This window comes from Pseudoliparis swirei, chromosome 6 (genome assembly GCF_029220125.1).
Source record: "Pseudoliparis swirei isolate HS2019 ecotype Mariana Trench chromosome 6, NWPU_hadal_v1, whole genome shotgun sequence".
Taxonomy (NCBI): Eukaryota; Metazoa; Chordata; class Actinopteri; order Perciformes; family Liparidae; genus Pseudoliparis; species Pseudoliparis swirei.
This window is the reverse complement of record NC_079393.1, coordinates 21,944,919-21,960,243: the sequence shown is the minus strand read 5'-3', so window position 1 is coordinate 21,960,243 and position 15,325 is coordinate 21,944,919. Positions and strand designations below refer to the sequence as shown.

The window sequence follows — 15,325 nt, the reverse complement described above, 5'->3', positions numbered from 1 at the left end:
TGTGTTTCTTGTTGCGTGTGAGAATGTGGCTCTTTTCAGTCGTCCGACACCCTTCAGGATTGAAAGCCCACATCAGGGGGAAGAGGATCAAAAGGTTAAACAGCTCTAACCATGACAGGAGGACTTTTATTGTCACCATGACCGTGACCCAAAGACCTCTTTGCCCTCTCCACGAACCACTGAAGTTTGTTATTCCTTCTTCTCTGGAGAATAGACTCTTCTCTTTAGCCCCGTTGGCCCCTGCAGCTCTTCTACTCTTTGTTTTTCCTTCTTCTCTCGACTCTATTTAGACTCCAACTTTCTTCAGTTTTCTTTCCCCCCCCGTTTACTGCTTTTATGTCCATCACTAGGGGGATGGACGTAAAACGATCCCAAAAATACAACCGCTAATGATCAGTGACTAGAAGTCACAGTGATCCCAGAGGATGATCTCAGAGCAGCCACATTCTTTTGAGGAGTTTGTGACAGACGGGCTTCCTGAACCCAGGATGCTGTGGCTCGAGCAGCTGGCCGCTCAGTCTCACTTACCCCCCCAAGCCAAGCGCAGGATAATCACCCGCTGTGAGGACACCAAGCTACTTAGGCAGACTGTGGGCTTTACACTTTTAATCATTCCTAGTTTATCTCCAGCTCTGAGGGCTCTCTGTGCTTCCCAAAGTGTACCTGGCCTCTGCATGAATTACACTCAGCTCCTGCATATGTTTTTATTTGAAGACAGGTGGTGGATTTATTGTTTTTCTTGTTTTTATTCTCTTCCTAATATCGAGGGCCTGAAGAGCTTTTGCCGGAAGCGTTTTTATTTTTGTTCCCTCGCGTCCTCTTCAAAGCTTTGTGTGCTGCCGTTGCTCCGGTGTCATGTGTAGCCATGAACAATCGCAGGTATGCAATATCTGTACAATCAGAATCAGAATCAGAATCAGAAACAGGTTTATTGCCAAAGAATGAATGTTTTCACAAACAAACGAGGAATTTTTTTTTGGTGGAAGGTGCAACATTTGGACATGACAAACAACAATCAACGCAAGGAGGGAGGAGGAGTGGGAGGAAGAGGGAGGAGGAGGAAGAGGAAGGAGCGGGAAGAAGGAGGAGAGAGGAAGGTGGAAGAAGAGGTGGTAGTCCTGGGGGTGACAGTCAGTCAGTCCCGGGGTCCATTGATGAGCCCGACCGCCGTCGGGAAAAAGCTATTGGTGTGGCGGGAGGTCGTGGTCATGATGGACCGCAGCCTCCTCCCCGAGGGGAGGGACTCGAACAGGGAGTGTCCAATGGTTGTCTCTCCCGTTAGAGAAGTGCGGGAGACACTCACCTCAGTGGGGAGGAGATGCTTCGTGGGTCCCGTGACGAGCCGGTTTCTGTACACCGCTTTCAGGTTTTAACTTCCATGTTCTAGTTTAGTCAGATTAGTCAAGTTGCGGCGCTTCAATGGCCAAAAATGTCTAAATGCTGTTTAATTTTTTTTTTACATTCATTGTGGCACATGAGATTTATCCGAGTTGTTGCTGTGCCTCTATTTTATGGTTTAAATACCTTTTTTGATTTTCAGGAAATTAGCCTAAAGGAAACCACGTCTGCACTAAATTCAGAGCAACTGCTTTGGGGTTTTGCGTTAAACATATGACAGAAATAAACATTGACAGAAGCCATGCTGCAACCGCCGATTTACAGATCTGCGCGTTGTATTTTGTTATCTTGAGGCAAACACTCAAACCACTTGGGCCCTGAATGTGTCCCTCAAGCGCTAATCGTTGTAACAACAGTGAGCTCATTTGTTGAAACAGGAGGGGAAATGTAACGGTAAAAGAGAGTTGATGGAGATGGGGGGGGGACAAGAACTACCATCAAAAGCAACACAACACCTGCTCACAGATGGAGGGGGTACACATTGCATGTTAGCATCCACCTTGCTGTTGCATCATGAAGGTCCTCCCACCCCGTGGTGTGTTCACGGCCAAACCTCCGTCAGGCTCTCGGGAACATGGCTCACTTTAACTGAGAGGGTGAATGAAGTCATATTCAAATGTAGGCATCTTGGTGATCTGTCATCTTGATATCTGGTCTTTTTTAAAGAGTAGTTGGCTTCGGTTTGGCACGAAGTCGCTCTGTGCCACGGTGCGTTGGCACCGGTTCACTTTATTCTCTTTAGGCCTAATTTGTTGTTGTGTATTTTTGTCATTGGAACGTGACGCCGCTGTAACACAATGGGTGAAGTACGCCGACAGACACTAACAACGGAATCACTTTGGGTACGACCGATGTTTATCTTTCTCCCGTCCGTGCGACGCGGAGAATAAACGACGGGCGGAGAGAACGGTGTGTTCTTTTTGTGCGCTCCATCATAACCGGAGTGCGGCGTCACGCCGATCGCTGCAACTCTCCCGTAACCATCGGTAACCAAAGCTCGGTCATCACGGTTTAGAAGTCTGAAGGTATTTACAGACGGACCCTGGAACACATTTTTGTCTCTTTATTTACGTTCATTCCGTCTGTTTTCTTTGCTCCAAAGAGCCTCTCGCTGATCTAGGAACTCACCAGGATCTGCAGCCCTCTCTGTCCCGCTGCCCCGTCTCTCTTCCTCTCTCCATTCCATACATTCATTAATCGCCTCAGGATACTGCATATTTTAGCTGAGCGGAGACCAACGTAACACCCCGAAACAGATGACCTCACTGTTGGTGGTTGAGTTCCATTTTGGGAAAACAACAGAGCCAACAGTCTCTTTCTCTCTCTCTCTCCATTGTTTCGCTCTGCTAGCCTAATTCAATTGAGTGACTTTGTGTGCAGGGGCCTGCGTGGCATTGAAGGCACGGCGGCCTCCGGTCCGACTCTTCAAAAGGCGTGGGACCGAGAGCAAAACGAGCCGATTTCTGCTCTAATTCCCCGTCAATGAGAAGAAGCACTACATGGGCGTCTGACTTTGCTGCTAGACCCCAGTTATAGTCCAGATGAGGCGAGCCCTGGAGGGGGGGGGGGGGGGGGGGATCACGCAGGCTTGTCCTGAGACATTTTCCCATGGTGATAAGGACTTGGCCAGATGTTTGCATTACATATTCACACTCCGTCTCCTGGACTGAGGTCGGAGAAGCCCTAGAGAGGGTGTAATGTGGCGGATCTAGAGAGGACAAATCTGGTAAGGCGCTCAAGTGCGCCAAATTACGAATGACCCTGCCACCTCCCGGTGAGTTTGTTCTGAGAAACGTCCAGAAAACACCAAGCGAAGGGAACGGAGAGACATCTCCAACTTCAATTGGCACTCTTTGAAGTGTGTTGGCTGTGAATGGGAAAACGGGCATATTATAAGACATCACAGTGTTCTCTTTCATGTAGCGAGCTGAAAGGGATGCGATTGAGTGTTTGCGTGAGACCTTTGATATTTGAGATGCTCTGCGCCTTGTGAAGGGATCAAGCTTATGATTTGAGTCTATGTGTGCGAGCGCTTTGATGCCAGTGTCATGTGTTGTCAGAAATGTTTCGTACATCAGGATTAGGGGTTCGGCCGTGGCGGTCCCCACAGCGCTCGTGTGTGAGAAGGTGCTTGGTGCTCATGCACACACGTGTACAGTAGCACACACACACGCACGCAGACAGATGCATGCAGCCACATCTAATGGAATTGCTTTTCCACCCTCGTTGACAGGAAACGCTGCCCCGTTTGATATCGAGTGTCCTGTCCGAGATCTAGAGGCCATGACTGAGAGATGGAAGGGAACTATTTGTCTTAGATTACATGTTTCTTTTGTTTTCAGGCTTATCGTCCAGTCGAGTTGATGATTGACATTTCTTATTTTCGCTAAAATGCCCAGGGTAGCCTTCCGCCCATTTAGTCTGCATGTATGGGTGGGGTGCACAAAGATAGTGCCGTTGTGAAAGGCTTCTCTATTGTGTGTTGGTGTATTATGCTGCTCCTTTTCTTTCAGTTTTTTTAAAGGAAAGGTCACATTGAATTACAATGCCGCTGCAGAGCACGACATGACTGTGGGCAGGATGTTTACGAAAAATGTATTTAAATGTTGTGTGGGCAGTCGGCACGAGGCTCGGCGTGTGAGTGAGTGTGTGACGTCATGCCTTCCTCTCTGCTACTGGTTGTAGAGGAAGAGTGGACTTTGCCCTTCTCTTCCATCTCTACCGTCTGGTTTGTGTAGCATTTGACTGAAGCGTTAATCATCGTGCCTTCGGGCCATTACGGCTTTGACAACGGCTGGAAAAAAGGAGACGGACCTGTTGATGTCCATCTGGCCTTATCTCTGGCAGTCCTTGATGCACTGCTGTGTTAACTGTATCCATGCAGCTGGAGGGTTCACGACCTTGCTGTTTCTTGAAAACAGCTGGACGGGCCTCCGTGGCTCCATTGCCTCTATCCGCAATGTCTCTCAGCCCTCAACGTCCTATAAGTACTTGCAATACTTGTTTTTCCCCATGTATTTTGAATTTGCTGACTCGTCTTTATTTTGAGGAACTAAAGGCGTTTCCGTGCGTGCCACATCCCTTTCCTCCTGTGCCAGGGTTATTATGGCTGGAGAGGGTGCGTCTTGTGAAAACTCTCCAGACTGTTTGTGAGTTGCTGTTCATGTTGGGCAGGCGGCCTTGTGGCGGTTGAGTTACCCGGCATCTCTACACTTGTAAGGTAGCATTTGCAGTAATTTCAACGCGACTACTAATGTCTTTTTAGATTCTCAAGTTTAGTTCTTGGAATTTGAACGAAGAAACCAATGGCGTGAGTCAAATCTTAAATGCTGGGATCAACATATTTTACATCTGCTAACTCGGCGTTGTGGGTAAATACAGCACGCAGTGAGGAATTCATTTCCTCAAACGCTTTCTACACTCATTGGACAGCCACATATAAGGTGGGACTGTTTAAGGCCTCCCAGAACAAACCTTGCAGTGTATATTAGACGTGGTTACGTGTAGGGCTGCAACAACGAATCGATAAAAATCGATTATTAAAATAGTTGGCAACGAATTTCATTATCGATTCGTTGTGTCGCGCGATTATTACGGCGCTCAATAAGTCACGGAGTATAAACAAAGTTGATTTGAGCGCAGAGCGGCGCAGGAGAAACAAGAGCGGAGCGAGAGGTAGAGGAGAGACGGAACGCTGCGTTGTGAGAGCCAATCAGCGCTGAGCTGCTCCTCTGTTGATGAATCTAATTGGCTGCTGCTGCTCACGTGGCGCTGGATGCGGAAGTCATTCACGTAGTCGGAGACATTCACGGAGCTGTGTGCGCCTACGGGTGACGTTATGAACCCCGACACCAGGGCGCTACATGTCACGACATGTGTGGCATTTCCACAAGAGTATAACGTAGAAAACGTGGTTATTTATTCCGTGGCGGATAGCGGAAAATATTTGTCCATAGAGAAAGGCAACGGAGATAAGCCACGACGCTGTGAGCGCTGCTCGTGCAGACACCATTTAACGGAGCGGAGCAGCGCGTGAGCTCTGATCGCTCTTTTAATGAAGTATCGAAACAAAAAATATGCTAAATCATATCGTTTTTAACGTACGTGTACTTTGTTAGTATCGCTACACCGTGCAGCATGACAGCAGCAGATGTAGCGGACTAACATTCAAGCTAACCTAACTTCCCAAACGCTGTGGACATCTGAACGCTGATTGGCCGAGACGCGACACGTCTCATCAAAGATGTTTTATTGCGAAGAGCACCACTTCACATTTTTTCCGCGTTTCACTGCAATCTCAACGGCAGCGGGCCAGGTGAAAAAAATAATAAATCGGAACGCGTCTCTGATATTGTTCAGGGGGCCACGTGGGGACCACTGCTCAGGAGAGGAAAGCTGTCAGTCTGTTTGTGACGGTTCATCACCATGGTGACCAGTGAACAGGTTCATCCACATGACCAGTGGATCTCCAGGACCTTTCCAGGACTTTAAACCAAATTTCCATGATTAAACATTTTTTGAAAACTTTCTATACGTGACAAAGTGAGAAGATGTAGTATTTAAAATAACAATGAGAATTCCAAAGCATACCGTATATATACCGTGTAAATTAAAATTTGAATAAAACAAATTTGTATTACTTTTCCAAATATTTTGGGATTTTATTTTTTTCAATTACTTTTCTAGGCCTGCTAATAGCCATTTAAAAATTCCATGGCTTTTCCAGGTTTTCCATGACCGTACGGACCCTGTTTTGAATAAAGGGTTGAAAATTAAAGTTTTTTTATCCGATTAATCGATTAATCGATAGAATAATTAACCGATTAATCGATTATCAAAATAATCGTTAGTTGCAGCCCTAGTTACGTGGCCTTATGGGTTAAATAATCTATTGTTTCTGCTTTGAAATTGCAATGCCTGTATTCGATGGTCAGGTTTGTAGTTGTTACCGTGTACTACAGCTAATTAAGCCCATCATGGCAGACTACATGAACAATCATACAGTTTATGTCTTTGAGATTGGCCTTGATAAATAAATGGATAAATATTTATACATAAATAAATCTAGTGTGTCTGACGGTACAACATAAGGCGACACATCCAATGGGATGAATAGATTTTTTATCTAGTGAGCACCAAGAGGTTTAGAGTGCAAATAAAGTCGTTTTTCTCTTAAAGATCTTAAAGATTATCCATCTGATAACATCACGGATGTGTTTTTCTTAGGTTGCCATTGTAAATGTAATATTATGAGAAATTACCCATTTTCCTAACACTGGCACCTTTACGGTGATGCTGATGAATGTGCATCGTCCCTGAAGGAATAGATTAATAGTTGGATTAACTATATGGTTGTTAATAGATAAATTAAGTGTAAGACAGGTCTGCTTTGAGTTTAGGAGTTAATGGAACACTGCCCCAATTTTTACACAAATATAATTTATGCATTGTCTCAATATTGAACTCTACTAATTAAAAGCAAAAACATAAAATGTGCTCCTTTTTAAACGTATTCATTCATCATTATTTCCTGTAGATGCTGTGGTGATTTAGAGATATTAAATAAGAAATTTCACTGATGGGTTTTTGAGACCTCATGGTCCCAATCATCATAATCATAACTGTGAAGTTACCTCCATCGACCCGTGTCTTCTCCTGTCAGCACCTGGGAAGATCCACAGTGTGAGCGTTCCACCTGAAGACGATCCATGTCTGAGAGCATCTCCAGCACCATTTAGTTCCTCAGTGGACGTTTCCAGGCATCTGTCTGAACTCCATGTGTGTTTCCGTTTGTTCACAACCCATGTTTAGTTCTTGAATGGACAAGTCTTCTCTGGAAAAGTATAACGGGTCCTGCAGTGAGCCTCCTTTTAAACGTATACAATGAAAATCACAAAACTCGCTAAGAAGAGTGGTGTAAATGGTGAGTTCCCATTTATCTTTATGGCTTTATTTGACTCAAATCTGGTGTTTCTTCTTCTTGGTAAAAGATGAATATTCAACTTTTCCTGGGAAAAGAACATTTGCATGATAAATATAATGTTGCATGCATTACCATTTGGTGAATATAGTTCATTAGAGGGGGAATTGTTTCAGTAACTATTTAACTGTTTGGCCCCTCTGTTGAGGACTTTTTATTTTCTTTAATCCAATATTAACCAAGCATGTGAGGATAGTGGTGCAGCCGTACAACAATGGCAACTGAATTCTCGGGGGGGAGACGACGACAACGACGCATGACATTCTCATGGAATTAAAAAATGTGTTTGTCCATAAATGTGGTATGTTGGAAACCCCATCCGAACTTGACTTAACTTTGTTGCTTTGAGTTAATCTTCTCTCAAACGAGTGTAAGGCAGTCTTCTTATAACTATGACTGCATCTAACATCATGTGGGCCTCCTGGCGCTGCCGTATGGATGGATTCATCATTTAATTTTTCATTATTTATGTTACAAGGCAAGCTGTGACGGTGCAACAGATGGCCCTGGGTAAGAACAGTGTGTCTGATGGGATTCTTCATCCTTTAGGGACTGTGTAGAAGAGTCTTGGACCATCTTATGTCCTCGTGCTGATAATGTTGACCGTCTGGTGCTCTCGTTGTAGCGCTACTCCTGAGGGCGCTACATGTTAAAAGCTATTGGGTATGTATTGCAGCTCTGTGTTTTAGGCATCAGCGTCACGTATTTACTTAAAGGCTAATTTGCTATGGAGGCAGACAATGAGTGATTGATTTTTCCCAGCCCATTCTTCGTGCTGTGTATAATGTGGTTGACATTCAGGGTCCCTGTTGCCATGTCAGTAGAAGTGGCCTTTGGATTCTATTCCTGACTCACCGTTTTGGTTTCCCTGGTTCATTCAGCAGAGTGTTGTAGCTTCTGATGGCCACACCGGGTTTGGCCAGCACTGGAGAAGCCAGGTCTGTGGAAAAACGGCAACCATGGAATTAAAACCATCTGTGCCTGCCCAGAGCGCGTCTTCAGCAAAAGCTGTCGTCAAGCACATGCACCCTGTTGACGAGAGAAGCTTGGCAGCTCGGAAGGTTGAAGTTGTGAGGTTTTGGTGCAGTATCATTTCAAATTGCAACACAGATATTTAAGGAGCCGTCAGGTGGCTGGGGAAAGTAAGCATCTGGTATGGTAAGAGGTTTTTTTTGTTCACTGTATACTTATAATAACTTCCATACAGTTGTCCTGGAAGAACGCTCCGTTCATTATGAGTCTCCAAGGAGGGCGTTTGTTGGAGATATGCATATTTATTCTTCGGGCGGGAAATTGCACACGTCAAGATAATATTAAGTTGCCAACTGTTTTAAAGGAAGGGCAAAATCAGCATTGTGTGAGTGCGTTGGGTAAGCGAGCACACAGGAGGCCGTGAGGCCCGGGCTTTCTCCAAAATGGGATCTTCAGAGTTCTCTTAATTCCAGGCGAGCCGCTCCTGTTGCAGAGGGGGAAGCGCTGCCAGCAGCCGCTCGCCGCACTCTGTCTTCATATTGATCGGCCTCTGGGCCCCAGAAATGGGGATTCCTTTAAGCTAGCCGTAGTCTAATGACATTACTCAACACACACCCCCACCACTAACCACCCTTCCCACTTTAGAGCTCCCTTTGCTCCACTTTTCTTTTTTCTACCTCTCACTGTTATCTAATTAAAAGCTTTTCTATAGAGGGTTGGTCTTGGCCTCCAGGCGTGGGGTACAGACATGGCAGCCTGCCTCCGTGCGTGCGTGTGTGAAAAATTGTGTGTGTGATAAATCGTGTGTGTGTGTCTACTTAAATAGGCGTATTGCTGGCTGAGCTGGTGAATCAGGAAAAGGGTCAAAGCGGTCCATGGACAAGCGGTCATGCAGTAGTGTGAGCTTAACTGGGACTGGGCTAAAGGAGGGGAGGTAATGAGAGAGGGTGGGAGAGCTGCCTGAACATGATACTGGGTCAGGGGCCACAATACAGAACCTTTAGGGAATTGTTATAGATAGTGGGAGTGGTGCCTTTTGTAGTGTTATTGGAAGACGTCAATTCGTTCTTTGTTTCCTAACCGCCTCTTGTGTTCCTACCACTCAACGCGTGTCTCTGTACTCTGTCCCAGGTCAAGGTTTTAGCTCTGGTCTGAATTTCGTAACATCTTTTTTGAGACCAATACCGACTGACAGACAGAAAGTGATAGGATTCCTCAAGTGCTTTGGGAGTTTCCCAGTTCCCACCTTCCAGGCTGTGGCACAGAAGGGAGGGAGAGAGAGGGAGGGAGGGAGGGAGAATAATGGGAGGGATGCAAAAGAGGTGGGCTAAATGAGAGCGGAGAGGGGACACAAAAAGAAGTAGGGTAAAAAAAGAGTCAGACTCGTGGAGCATAGAGTTGAAGCAGGTGGTCAAAACAGTCGGTGCAAATATGCTCTGCGAGTGGAGCGTGTTGATTGGATAACAAGTTTGAACAGCCTTTTAAAATTGATCTAAATGTTAAATCTTCAGCAATGCGTGTCTGTGGATGGGCCTTTTTAGAGCTTCACTTCTTTGGCTGGTGAGTATCCTTTTGCCAAATAACTACCCCTTTGGGGCTCATCGTGTTGTTTTGCTTTTCTCCCATTGTCTTCCCTCAATGTGGGAAAGACCAGATGTGCAGAATAAACTGAATTAATGTCTTTGTGATGGCAAAGACGCACATGTCGAGTCAAGCATTTGGGACTTTTGGCTGCTGTCATTCAGACGAGCATGATGGATTCCTCTGATGTGATGAAACTCCTGTGTTGTGTTTGATGCACTTCTCTTATCCTCTAATTCAAGACATGTTTGACCTAAATGCAACTGACTTGTCTTTTCAGAATAGTCTCTTTTAATATTGATTAAATAATCATTTCCGACAGACTGACATGGTAATAGTAATGATTTGACTTTAGTGCCCGGCTGCTCACGGTAACCGACGTTGGTTTGATCATGAAACGCTTTTTCCTGCATCTTCAAGACACTTTTTTTCCTGCGTCTTACACCATCGTGTTGATTACAAATACCATCTTGCAGCAATTAACCGGTTGTTGATTAAACCTAATTAGGATTAGTGACTGCTCTATTAACTAAATTAAAACACACCCGATGAAATGAAAACTCATTAGCGGTTTACAGTCGCCCTCATTCGTCCGTTCACCTTGACACAAGAGGGTTCTCAGTGACTGGAGATGAGGCTGATAATACGCCTCGCCGCGGGGGAGGCGTGTTATCAGCACACACACACACACACACACACACACAGCCCACCCTAGATTGCATTCCACACATGCTCACCTAATAAGTGTGTAATTGCCGTGTGCGTTACGTCCTTCTATGTGGATCCGCTGTGTGTTGTCAATGATTTACTGAATTTGAATTACTGCTTTGATGATAGATCTTCCCCATAATGACATCCTCATACTACAATATTTTTTGTGAAGACACTGAAATAGCATTGCTCTCTCAGGAGCCGTGGACTATTAGTTTCTTGTCCTCTGTCATCTTGAAACTAAAGGGGACTTATTTTGAGTCATTGGCCTAATTAGGTGCCGATATAGAAAGAGCACTTCACATGTTGGCTCTGCAAACGGTGTGACTCGACCCTCCAGAGGTAAGACGTGGCTGTGTTCCCTGCTCCATCATAAGATGTATGTCCGTTCATCGTATCGCCTCCCAGAAGCATCACTTCAACAATAACTGGCGGCAGGTTGACTTTTCATTAAACTACCGGGCCGCACGGTGCAGGAGGAGAATATTAGCGGCAGACAGCCGTCCTCCTGCTGCTGCTGGCGCTGTCTCTGAAATGTGACGTCGGTCACATGATTTGCGGTGAAAGGCAGGGTCAGGGGTCAGAGTGACGGATGTGGTCTTAAGATTACAGGCTAGGGGGTAGGGTCAACTCGGTCAAGGCTGCCTTTCAAGTGAGCAGAGGCGCAACAAAAATCAAACACTAAACTGTTTTCATTGAAGTAAGTTAAACAAGCTCAATAACTGTGAGGAGCCAATGATTTGGGGACAATTGGTGGCAGAGATTTGCGACCAGGAGGTCGTCGGAAACATTCCCCTGACCGACGGGACAGATGTGGGTCAAACTTCCTGAATAATTAAAGGTTAAAGAAATGAAAGATCCAGAAGACCTGTCCAGACCAGGTCAAAATGTCAAATTAAATATAGGCATTCAAATGAGCAGATGTTGTCCGAAGGACGCAACATTTGAGGAGCCGAATACGGCGCACATTAGGAAGGGAGGAGGGCCGCGGGGCTGCAGCCCGACGCTCAACCAGAGACTCCTGCTGCGGTTTCTACAGCCTCGATGTGCTCGTGTCTCTGATGTCATCTCGCAGCAATTCCTTCCTCTCTTCTTTTCCAAACCCCGCTGAGACCCCCCATTCTTGCCCACCCAACTCCTCTCTCTCTCACACACACACACACACACACACACACACACAGCCATTCTATATCCTCCTCTCTATTTGAACACTGCCTTAATAAAAGACTTGGAAGTAGACTTGATACCTCACTCTATTAAATCACTCTGCCTGGCACAATGTATACAAAGGCTGTTTTGTATTGTAAGAATACCGTTCAGAGTCATTAGGACCCATTTTTGGGAGGCCTGCAGCTGAATAGGGCAAAATAGAGCAGTGGCAGAGCTGACAAAAGCTGCCCCCCCCCCCCCCCCATCCTCCTCCTCCTCCTCACCAGCCTGCCTCAGATTGTACTGTTTAAACACGTTGGGGGATCAGGGCTGCACCATATGAGTAAAATATGTGCAATAATAATATGACTTGCGATTTAACTATTTAAACAAATTATATTATGGTGTACTTCATCCTTCACAATGTTTTAATTACGCTAATGGCATAAACATTGAATTTGCTTAAGAGCAAATGGATATTATTTTTGCGACTACTCCCGTTTCTTTTATCCCAGCCAACAGTTTTCCGTCCTCCTCCCTCACCCCTGTCTTAACTCTTCCACCGCAACTCGGGTCAGGACTTAAGCAACCATTCAATTAATTAAAACAACAACCCGGAATCTGACTTGCATTTTGGGCAAGCGTCCAGACAAGCCGCAGACGCCTGGGTAGACAAATCAGATTTCTCTCTACTCTTCACCGGGCCCTTCTGTTTTCAGTGAGAACGTCTCAGAGAGTCAGCTGGGGCCAAAGCATTCACACAGATTCAGGACCAGTCGTGGGCAGATATGTCAAAAGGGGTGCTGTTAGAATGCGGGTCAGACTACGCTGACCTCAGGGGTTGATGGAGGATAAGGACGAAATGCAGAGGAGAGGGAAGTGGAATGCACACACACACACACACACACACACAGAATATGTTGGGAGGGGGTTGTTGTGGCCAGACAGGCCGCTGGGGCAAAGGCTGGTCCCCTGATGGGTGTCTTTCAGCGTGCCCAGGATGGGTGGGAATGGGATCTGACGGGTGTGACACGGTCCTCTCTCTCTGTGACCCAGGCCCCTGCTCGGTCCAGCCGGCTAACACTGTCGCTTTGTCCTTGAGATTCTCAAAGAGCCTCCATATCAAAGGACACAATAATGACTGAGCTGGGATTGTACGTGCTGTAGGAACTCCGGAGGCATCGCTGATGACATTCAGTTCACATCTTTGGTGATAACGTTGTGAAAGCCACTGGAGGACTGAGAGGGCATTGCTGGGATGCAAGTGTTGCTAAAATATATGCATTTAAGGACTAGTTGATAACTACTGGAAACAAACCACACAATATGCATATCCTGGGAATACTGTATAATTCAGATTAATTCACTTACCGATCACATCATGTTTCTGTAGTTTACTGCATCTTGTTAGAGATGATGACATCCATTTTTTGGGGGGTTTGCTGGGAGAGAACAGATGGGCAGCATTGGCATGAAAAATGTCACACCAAATGCAAATATAGCACCTTGTTGTTTCTGTGTTTGCGGCTGTTCTGACTGTTCTTGCTCTTTCCCTCTGCTTCAAAAGGACGCTCGCCTCATTGGTGGATGATGACGTCTTTCCTTTCCCACGTGCAGATATCTGAATGCACCCAGATTGCAGGCAGTCTGATATGTTTTCTTTGTCTTTGGACTGAATAACACCTCATTCCTTCAGATTAATAGCGGTAAAAATGTAAGAGTATAATCTCTTCAGAAGTGCAGCACTGGCCAGGAACAGGGATGTGTATGCGTTGAGCATATGGTGTCTGGACAGTGAGGCCTTTGAGGGAATATCGGCTATCCTCACTGCAGAGAACGGACGCAGGTTGTTGTTCACGTTGGCGTTTTGTTTGTCTTCATATACATTGCTTAGAGTCAAGTGGTGATGGGTGCAGCTCAACCTTTGACTGTAACACATTTCCTTTTTCTAGAATCACAATATCGTTTTCTGGTAAATAACATGCTCTGAAATATCCTCTGCCTCAGATGTTCTCTTCTACCTCCCGTCTCTCTTCGAGTGGCATGTCTGTTCAGGTGCTAACGACTTTCTCACTGAACAATGGTAGTCATCTGAAAACAGAGATCTGGAGGGATGACAGCAGACCTTAATAATACAGATACGGACGGAGTCACCCGAGGAAAGGCTCCAACTCATCCTAGAGTTATTGTGGGGAAAGGGAAGGGAGACGTTTGAAGGAGAGAGATGGGGAATCAGGACTTGCACTTCTTTCTTTTTTCATGGTGTAACTTTCAAACCTCTACCATGTGTGTTTTGAGAATTAATTATTCCAATTGCAAGTAATCCAGCAGAGGGGAAACGTATTCTTTTGGCAAATGGTTCGATGTGTTCGTCACGTCACACGTTGAATGATCTCTTCTGTCCGCCTGTTGCGTTCCTGCTCTCCATAAGCTGAGGAGCTCTGAGAAGAGATTTGTAAAACAATTGGAAATACAATTTGCGTTGCTTGGATGCTGTCGTCAGAGAGCCTGACCCGTTGACATCCCTAATGCAACCTGAGGCCACTGACCTCCAGGAGAGGCCGGTATAACGTGGCAAGCCTTTGCCCCGTTTGTTCACGGCTGTTCAAAAGTTACGAAAAGTTTCCTTCCATTACTCACTGCTCTCCTCTCCTCTTCAGATCCAGAATGCTGAGAAGAGGATGAGTGTCCCTGGTCATCTGAGACATCCACGTGTCCTTGCTGCTGTCCCTCCCCGACAACCCTCTCGTCCCACCGGGGACAGACCATCTGCCTCCCCACGCTGCCCACCGTGCCCCTGCCCCCAGTAGTGGCCATCCCAGAGGAGGGGAAAGGCAAGCCAGCCCCTGTAAATATGCCCGGATGGAGGTCTCAGTGGCGTCTCGTCCTGCTCAACTCGTTGGCCTGTGGCCTGGAGATCTGCGTGGCGGCTGGGATCACATACGTGCCCCCCCTGCTGCTGGAGGCTGGCGTGGAGGAGCGCTACATGACCATGGTGCTAGGTAAGGGCGTGGGATCTGGTTACCAGGCCTCTTTGCTTCTCTGTCACTCACCATCGACTTGTTTATCGACCACCAGCCTGAGTGTGTTCTCGTCTAATTGATAGATTTTCATAACCCTCAAGTGCCATTTATTCACTTTGCAATACTTTGTGTATTATCATTACATTTTATTGGAATCCGTCTGAATGCTTTGCGGGGCTGTGGTTACATTAAAGTCATTTAAACCTTTTTCTTTTAATTCTGCTAAATGAGAAGATGTAAACTTGTGGTGGCGTGACCGTGCCTCGGGGCTCCCATCGTCTTTCCCATCCAGGTCATAAAGACATAATTGGGGACGTTGCAGTAATCAGTGGACATATGCTCCGTTGTTTTGTTGAGGTGGTAATCGGCGCTAATTGAAAGGCAGCAGGAGAGCAAAGTGCCGGAGGAAGAGCCATGGGATCCCGACAGACTGTGAATTGCAATAAGCAACACATGTGTCAGTGAAGATGGTTAGACAAGAAGCTTCTGAGTTCACTGAATGTATCTTATC

At 46.0% G+C, this 15,325-nt stretch overlaps 1 protein-coding gene across 2 annotated transcripts in view; it reads left to right on the top strand.

The window, feature by feature from the left end:
• slc45a3 (solute carrier family 45 member 3) overlaps positions 1-15,325 on the top strand; it is a 32,877-nt gene that overhangs the window by 1,319 nt on the left and 16,233 nt on the right. The window contains exons 1-2 of one of the 2 annotated variants that reach the window (XM_056416485.1): positions 9,733-9,910; positions 14,452-14,793. In XM_056416485.1, the coding sequence (XP_056272460.1) occupies positions 14,646-14,793 (148 nt within the window). In that variant the 5' untranslated portion in view covers positions 9,733-9,910; positions 14,452-14,645. Of the gene's footprint in view, positions 1-9,732; positions 9,911-14,451; positions 14,794-15,325 lie in introns of those variants that run through there. The other variant, XM_056416484.1, reaches the window with a different exon arrangement.